The sequence below is a fragment of the Cynocephalus volans genome, chromosome 7, assembly GCF_027409185.1.
Source record: "Cynocephalus volans isolate mCynVol1 chromosome 7, mCynVol1.pri, whole genome shotgun sequence".
Classification (NCBI taxonomy): domain Eukaryota; kingdom Metazoa; phylum Chordata; class Mammalia; order Dermoptera; family Cynocephalidae; genus Cynocephalus; species Cynocephalus volans.
The window spans coordinates 28,615,021-28,624,170 of NC_084466.1; the positions used below are offsets into that span (position 1 = coordinate 28,615,021).

A 9,150-nucleotide genomic window follows, 5' to 3' on the forward strand; every position below is an offset into this window, starting at 1 on the left:
CCCATGTTCTCACTTATTTGTGGGAGCTAAAAATAAATAAATAATATATAAATAAACAGGGGGTGGGAGGGAAGAAGACACAACAATTATAATTCCTTGAAGTTGATATGACAAGCGAACAGATGTGAGGTTGTTGGGAGGAAGGGGGGAAAAGGAAGAGGAAGGGAGGTTTCAGTAATGGGCCACACTAATCAACCACATTGTATATTGATAAAATAAACTAAATTTACACACACACACACACACACACACACACACAATTTAGTATTTATTCTACTGAACACATTAAGATTAAATGAAGTAAGATGCATAGGTGGCTTGGTCTGGAATGGATTCATTGAAGTGATTTTTAACCAAAACTCTTAAAAGTTGAAAAGAAATGAAGAAAGCAAATAGTGTACTCATTACATAATTAGAAATTGAACTAAGTTTACTCAAATGAATGGGTTAAAATCTGCTTTACTTTGAAAGTACTGAGTGAGGAATTTTTAAAAAAATTTTTATTTTATTTTTTTCATTGTCCAAGTGTACGGAGTACAATTTGTTGTTTCAATAGATGCATATATTGTATAATGATCTTTTTAAATGATAATAAGTTGTGTTAGTGGGGATTTAGGGAAATGGCAAATCTCACCTACTGCTGGTGGAAAATAAATTGTGAAGGGAACTTGTCAATTTACATCAAAAGTGTTAAAATTGTCCCAACCCTTTGACTTGGCAATTCTAATTCTAGGAATGTGTGATAAGAAAATAAGTAATGATGTTCCGAGTGATTTATGTACAAAGTTGTTCTTTGCAGCATTATTTATGATGGGTCATTGGAATTCTTTATTCTAGTGATAACAACTGCAAACAATTATGAGGGCAAAAATTTTCGAAAGAACTAAATATCTGACAATGTGAAATTAGTTCAATGAATTATTTAATGTCATACAAAGGGATTCAGACTCTAATATAATGTAGTAGATAATGTTTAATAACATTAAAATTTTTCACAACTTAATGTTAAGTGCAAAAAGCATATAAAAATATATGTGTATTTTCATATAGTTACCTCCGTGGATTTAATTTTTTGTTTGTTATTTTATGTATTTTCTGAACCTATGTAAGTTATATGTATTTCTTTATTCTAAAAATATAATACATACTTTGTAAGAAACAAAACCAGAATTTTAAAAGTGATTATCCATAAGGTCTTGTGGGACATATTGAAAAGGGTAGAATAAGTGATTGACAAGTATGTAACTTAAGCACCAGTTAATATAATAAACAATTATACAAATATATCTCCCACTCTTTTACTTGTAGTGTTGTATAGTATAATACAGAATATAGATAATAGTATCATCCCTACCAGGCAAAAACTTGGTTGTCTGATTTATGTGAATAAGTAAAAGGAATAAATTAGAGTTTCCTAACATATAAAATCATATTTTTGATCAATGTTCTTCCCAATAAGTCCAAAATAGTGATCCATTAGTTTTATTAGACAAATGAGATTTTATGAGAAACTCAGTTCCACACCAAGATAGTCAAATCAATGGCCCAAAGCAATATAAAGGTTAAAGTGATATGAACATAAGACAGTGATGCTTTAAGTCACAAAGTAAAAACATAAAAGTTTCCTGGATATGTTCTACTGATTGCTATTTCTTTCATAATAAAGTAACTAAATTTTGAAAACAATTTAGTATAAGAGAAATATTTTAAAACTATTTTGTTGACTTTGTCTTCACAAGTCATGTAATGTGATCATTATTTTAGCAACCCATTCCTAGAATATTATTTATAATCTCCAAAAAAACAAAAAAGTAAATAAATAATTAAAAACATTCTAAGCACATTACTTTGTAGGTGCAATTTATTTTTGTCCTTGTATCTTAGTTTACAATTGTTTTCACAAGAAAGAAAAATTCATTTGACCTCTTTATCTTGTGAAAGGTAAGAAAGGATAGTAAGAGATTAAAGTCAGAACTAGTGAATTCTCTTCTACAATGGTTAATATATTCATCCTTCGGTGCAAACCCTAGTGAATGCAAATATAGTAACAAACATCCTTAGTAAATATGAAAGTTTAAAAAGGCAAAAAGCACTGGGCCTTTCCTGAGATTATTTTAAAAGAGTTTTCAATTAGGAAATAACGAACAACGGGCCAAAAAAAAAAAAAAAAATCACAAACTACAATGACTTAATTTACTAATAAGGAAACTCATCCCCAGAGAACTCAACTAAGATAGAAAATACCATTGCATACTAAAAACATATAGAGACTTAAGTGTGAGAGTAAAAGCTTAGCTCACGAGTCTGTGGTTTTGTTACCTTGGGCAAGGTCAACTGATATTATTTAGTCTTGGCAAGTTACTCAATATCTCTTGGTCTCAGTTCCCACATCTATAAAATATGATAATAATGTCAAATTCAATATACTTATACCAATGAGTTACCAGTAGTTACCTCTGGAATAAAATGTATTGTAGATAAGGGAAGAATAAAGATGAACTTCCCACATATAATTTTGTATTTCTTAAATTAAAATGTATTACTTTTATAATTAAAATTAAAATAGTATTTTTAAAATTATCAATGAGGATTAAATAAACTGAAGTATAAACATGTATTAAATACATGTTTCTTGTCAATTCTACTCTTTCATTTTAAAGATGTATTGCACATCTGGAAATTTGATGCCATTTGAGAAAAAATGGACAATTTACTGATAACTACCTCCTTAATTTGAAGCTTCCTCCTTAATGTGAATGATTTTGTAATGAGTACATTTAACTTTTGTTGTTTGAGAAAGAAACCTTTGTTTTTCAGTGAGAAACTTGTTTGAGGAAGAATAAAAATGTATGAGCATTTAATGATGTAACTGACAATCTTCTGGCCACAGCCCGGAAATAAAACTATAGCTCTGATCAAACATTATTAGTTCTCAGCATCATGTGGAGTGTCCTTTATCTCCAGCTCCTGAGATCATCTGTTATGAGAGGCATAGCAATTGAAGGAGTTCACTTGAGTGCAAATAGATAGGGTAGAACCCTTTTAAGAAGAATACATGCCTAAGAAATGTTCACCAAATTCATTAGAAATGTTTAGATCATACATAAGTTTCCTTATGTTTTATTTCCCACCCAGAAATTTACTATTATACTTGAATAGTTAGCCTTGGGTGTTGTAGGAAGGCTTTTCCAGACTGTTTTATTTCTCTGAAGTACATGCATTAAGAAAATAATAATATCATTATAGAAGGTGCATTTTCTGTAGAACTATATGTGTGTTCTTTATTTGTTTTCAATTTTGTAGTCGACATCTTTGTATAGGTGATATAACTTTAAAACTTTGTTCTCAGGCATAGGTGCTCATCTGGGCACTACCACAAAACTTTTCTTAGTGTGCAGAGATAATAAACTACTTGAAGAGGATAGAACTGGAAAAAAATTATAGTATATTTAAGTAAGAAAATCCGACTGTTAATTTTCTATTGTGATTGGTTCTTTAAGAGTAAAGAAAATATCAAGGGAGAGAAACATACACTTTAATGTGTGGGGGAAGAGAATGAAATCTGAATAGCAATTGCAGGTTATCTAAATTCTATTCATTTTAGTGAACTTAAAATGTATTCTTTGGGTCTGTCCACATAATGATGTTATTGAGGAAGTTGAAAAAAAAAAAAAGGAACCAATTAAGGTTAAAAGTGTGATTTTAGATAATTGCCATCCATATTTTTCTTTATAAAGGATCAACATTTTTCTGTCTCCCCTTCAGAATCTTTTTTACTCCTACCAATCACAGACATGCAGGAGGCTGCCTTACTTCCTCAGAGTGCTTTCTGGGGCCAAGATGTTTCAGACCAGAGTCCTAGTACAAAGAAACAGAAACATTCTTTCCTTCAGTTTAACTCCTCCACATCTGCAGTTCTCAACTGGATAGAATTTATTTAGTGAAATGATTAAGCTCTTTTTCCTTTCCTCACATGTGGTAATGGGTCAAATTAAGTAAGAATAGAATTGTTTCAGAAGTGTAATAGGATGTCTGAAAAGGTTGCTCTCTCGCTAGTTCGCTCTCTGTCTCACGCACAAACTGAGCTGAGCCTTCATCCTGTCCACTGAATTTCACCACAGGAGGACTACAACACATTTGATTATATGAAAACATGATATATAAATGTGAAGTTCTCCCCACCGACCTAGGAATTAGCTTCTGGACCTAGAAAATAATAATAATAATCTTCTATACACCTCTACACCTTCTCTAGCCTTGGAAAATTTCCCAAACCATCTTTACCCCCAAATTTTCACTTCCCAGACATCTCAAATTCCACACTTCCTTGAATATTTGATCTTTTATGCAAATTATTAGCAGGCTTGTAACAGCTGTCCAACTTGCCTAAGACCTAATTAAAAGAGAAAGTGGTGTAAACATATCATCTCTGCTTCGACTGAAGAAAGGAGCAAACAACAATTTTTTAAAAAAATGTAAATTCCAAACCCTAAAAAGAGCCACAGATTTTTTGGAACGTATTGTTGGAAAAGATGTCGACTCTGAAAGAAAAGTCAGCGAAACACCCTTCCGAGAAGAAGCATTCTCACGTTTTTCTCCTCCCAGAATCCTGTAGAATTTGGTTTTCATAATCTCCAAGTTTGAGGAACCTGCTGATTCGCGAGCAGGGGATGCCCTGAGCATCGTGCTCCCCCAGCATCAGTAGCCAACAAGCATCTCCGCGAAGAGTAGCTGCCAGCTACCTGAGCTTTAGAGATCGGAGATTTCTATCTGCTCTCAAAATGCAACTGGTTATTTACTTGTACACATTTTAAATCCGTAAATTCGGCCCAACTGAGGCGGAAACTTTGTGAGTGAGGGGTGTGTGTGTGTGCGTGCGTGCGTGTGTGTGTGTGTGTGTGTGTGTGTGTATGTGGTGTGCCCACACCTCTCTGCCAGTGGGTTTTAAGAGCACTCACAAATCATCCTGGGATTTTTCCCTGCCCCCTCCCTCCTTTTCCGGTTCTCAGTGAAAGCTTTCGGGTCTGGAATCAAATACGTAAGCATGCATTGTATTTTCACCCTGCAGACTTAAATAGCATTAAAGAGATATCATCAGAGAAACCTAACTCTAATGACCAAATTGACTAAAATTTTATAATAAGTTTTTTTGAAAGTATGCCTAAATTATATACCTTGCAAGAAAAATGTACACCCAGTTACGATATTATGTAATATATATGTTCCGAATAAATAGACCCGAAAAAAAAAAAAAAAACCCCACAAGATTTCAAAGACACAAAATAGCATAAAACACTGTACCGCAGAGGAGGAAGAAATGCATTTAAAGCACCGATGAAAATGGCGTGCAGTATAATTACCTCAAATTGCTGTTCGCTTGACACCCTGACACTAATTTTATTCAAGCCATTGGGAAATAAATGTTTTAAAAGCACTCCTTTATGAATGCCGGAGATAGTGGGGGCTGTGGGGTCGTTAAGGAAAGGAAAGGGTGAAGTTTCAAGCACACGAAAAGAATTAAATAATCCATTTAAAATAAGCGTCTATGTAGATCGACAGCCTTTAATGCCCACATTTTTAACGCTTGCCCTGTACGTGGATTGATTCTTTCTTTTTTTTTTTTTTTTTTTTTCTTTTTTCCTTTAGCATTCCCTCACCAGATGGATTTTTGCTACTGCAGATCAGCAGAGGGTGTCAGATCTTTCAGAGTGCACCAGGCTGGAACGAGCAGAGCTTCTTAGCAACTCTCTCCTCCGCCTCCCCCCCCCCCTTCTCGCGCTCCCTTCCTCCCTCAGACAACTCGCCCCCCGCCCTCCGCCCCCTCCACGTAATTCCGAAAGAGCAGAAGAAAGAGAAGGAGAACAAGAAAAGAAGAGCCAACAAGCGAGAGCGGGAGCACAGAAAAAAGGTTGAAGAGGACTGATCGGGAAGAAAGGGAAAACGATGGACAGCTACAAAACACGGCGATTGCGGAGATTTTCCAGCGCCATTGGCTGGGCAGCGTGAGTTCTCCCGTCGGGTGTGATTTCAGCACCGGGGGGACTGGACAGCACCTCGGGGGGGCTTCTGGGCAACCCGCAACCACACAGCAAGAACTCCGCCAGCTGCCTCAAGAACAGAAGCTGCCGAAAATCCTGCTTTGTATCAGAGAGGCAAGGTCAGTCCGAGCACAGCCATGCACAGGCAGTGCGCCTGTACCACGCCGCAAACCCTCTGCTTGTTTCTCTAACATGCACTTGCTTCCAATTACTAGCATTGTTCCCTTTCTGATTAGTGAGTACCACTAGACGAGATTCTGTAAAGGTGTAGTTTAACTTATATTTATATATATTTAACTTCTTTTTGGTTATTTTTAAAGGGTAGAGAGGGACTGGGTTTTGTTGGGTTTTTTTTTTTTTTTTTTCCTCTACTTTTTTTTTTTTTTTTTTTTTTTTTTTTTTTTTTTGCTTGCCTTGCACTACGTGCCTGGATAGTTTGTGGATATAATTATTGACTGGCGTCTGGGCTATTGCAGCACGGGGGGGTTAGGGAGGAAGGAATCCACCCCCACCCCCCCAAACCCTTTTCATATCTTTCCCTGGGTTCGGACATTAGAGCACTAAATGAACTTGAATTGTGTCTGTGGCGAGCAGGATGGTCGCTGTTACTTTGTGATGAGATCGGGGATGAATTGCTCGCTTTAAAAATGCTGCTTTGGATTCTGTTGCTGGAGACGTCTCTTTGTTTTGCCGCTGGAAACGTTACAGGGGACGTTTGCAAAGAGAAGATCTGTTCCTGCAATGAGATAGAAGGGGACTTACACGTAGACTGTGAAAAAAAGGGCTTTACAAGTCTGCAGCGTTTCACCGCCCCGACTTCCCAGTTTTACCATCTATTTCTGCATGGCAATTCCCTCACTCGACTTTTCCCTAATGAGTTCGCTAACTTTTATAATGCAGTTAGTTTGCACATGGAAAACAATGGCTTGCATGAAATTGTTCCGGGGGCTTTTCTGGGGCTGCAGCTGGTGAAAAGGCTGCACATTAACAACAACAAGATTAAGTCTTTTCGAAAGCAGACTTTTCTGGGGCTGGACGATCTGGAATACCTTCAGGCAGATTTTAATTTATTACGGGATATAGACCCGGGGGCCTTCCAAGACTTGAACAAGCTGGAGGTACTCATTTTAAATGACAATCTCATCAGCACCCTACCTGCCAATGTGTTCCAGTATGTTCCCATCACCCACCTCGACCTCCGGGGAAACAGACTGAAAACGTTGCCCTATGAGGAGGTCTTGGAGCAAATCCCCGGCATTGCCGAGATCTTGCTAGAGGATAACCCTTGGGACTGCACCTGTGATCTGCTCTCCCTGAAAGAATGGCTCGAAAACATTCCCAAGAATGCTCTTATCGGCCGAGTGGTCTGCGAAGCCCCCACCAGACTGCAGGGTAAAGACCTAAATGAGACCACCGAACAAGACTTGTGCCCGTTGAAAAACCGAGTGGATTCTAGTCTCCCGGCGCCCCCTGCCCAAGAAGAGACCTTGGCTCCTGGCCCCCTGCCAACTCCTTTCAAGACAAATGGGCAAGAGGATCGTGTCACTCCAGGGTCTGCTCCAAACGGAGGTACAAAGATACCAGGTAACTGGCAGATCAAAATTAGACCCACGATGGCGATAGCGACCGGTGGTTCCAGAAACAAACCCCCAGCCAGCGGCTTGCCCTGCCCTGGGGGCTGCAGCTGCGACCACATCCCAGGGTCGGGGTTAAAGATGAACTGCAACAACCGGAACGTGAGCAGCTTGGCTGATCTGAAGCCCAAGCTGTCCAACGTGCAGGAGCTTTTTCTGCGAGATAACAAGATCCATAGCATCCGAAAATCGCACTTTGTGGATTATAAGAACCTCATTCTGTTGGATCTGGGCAACAATAATATCGCCACCATGGAGAACAATACTTTTAAGAACCTCTTGGACCTTAGGTGGCTGTACATGGATAGCAACTACCTGGACACGCTGTCCCGGGAGAAATTCGCCGGGCTGCAGAACCTGGAGTACCTGAACGTGGAGTACAACGCGATCCAGCTCATCGTCCCCGGCACGTTCAATGCCATGCCCAAACTGAGGATCCTCATCCTCAACAACAACTTGCTGAGGTCCCTACCCGTGCACGTGTTTGCTGGGGTCTCGCTCTCTAAACTCAGCCTGCACAACAATTACTTCATGTACCTGCCGGTGGCAGGAGTGCTGGATCAGTTAACCTCCATCATCCAGATAGATCTGCACGGAAACCCCTGGGAGTGCTCCTGCACCATTGTGCCTTTCAAGCAATGGGCAGAACGCCTGGGTTCCGAAGTGCTGATGAGCGACCTCAAGTGTGAGACTCCGGTGCACTTCTTTAGGAAGGATTTCATGCTCCTCTCCAACGACGAGATCTGCCCCCAGCTGTACGCTAGGATCCCGCCCACGTTAACTTCGCACAGTAAAAACAGTACTGGGTTGGCGGAGACCGGGACGCACTCCAACTCCTACCTAGACACCAGCAGGGTGTCCATCTCCGTGTTGGTCCCGGGACTGCTGTTGGTGTTCGTCACCTCCGCCTTCACCGTGGTGGGCATGCTGGTGTTTATCCTGAGGAACCGAAAGCGGTCCAAGAGAAGGGATGCCAACTCCTCGGCGTCCGAAATTAATTCCCTACAGACAGTCTGTGACTCTTCCTACTGGCACAATGGGCCTTACAACGCAGATGGGGCCCACAGAGTGTACGACTGTGGCTCTCACTCGCTCTCAGACTAAGACCCCAACCCGGAAAGGGGAGGAGTACAGGGAAGGGAGTGCAGCCTCCCCCGCCGCGGGCGTCCCGGGACTTACAGGAGAGTTGACCCAAATCCAGAGCCCCCAAGCCGTGATGAGCATAAGTCAATAAATAAAGATGAACTCTTGAACGGAGAAGGCCTGACCCTTTTGCTCCCTTCTGGAAACAAAGAGCAGACTGTGACGAGCTGGGAGAGCGCAGTCAGCTCTCTTTGCTCGGAGCCCCTTTTAAGAGAAATCCCAGCACGGCCCCTGCTGGAAGAATAGACCGTGCCTCACCCTTGGGGGGATGCCGCGGTCCCATCCATATATCCATATATCCACATCTATATAGAGAGATAGATATCTATTTTTCC

At 40.0% G+C, this 9,150-nt stretch overlaps 1 protein-coding gene across 1 annotated transcript; it reads left to right on the forward strand.

Annotated features, from left to right (window-relative positions):
• The first annotated feature begins 6,685 nt into the window (after positions 1 to 6,685).
• On the forward strand, positions 6,686 to 8,776 carry SLITRK1 (SLIT and NTRK like family member 1). Its single transcript, XM_063103551.1, has one exon. The coding sequence runs from the start codon at positions 6,686 to 6,688 to the stop codon at positions 8,774 to 8,776; it is 2,091 nt and encodes a 696-aa protein (XP_062959621.1).
• Positions 8,777 to 9,150: the final 374 nt, after the last annotated feature.

Coding starts and splice junctions, on each gene's coding strand:
- SLITRK1 (XM_063103551.1), top strand. CDS start 6,686: ATGCTGCTTTGGATTCTGTTGCTGGAGACGTCTCTTTGTTTTGCCGCT.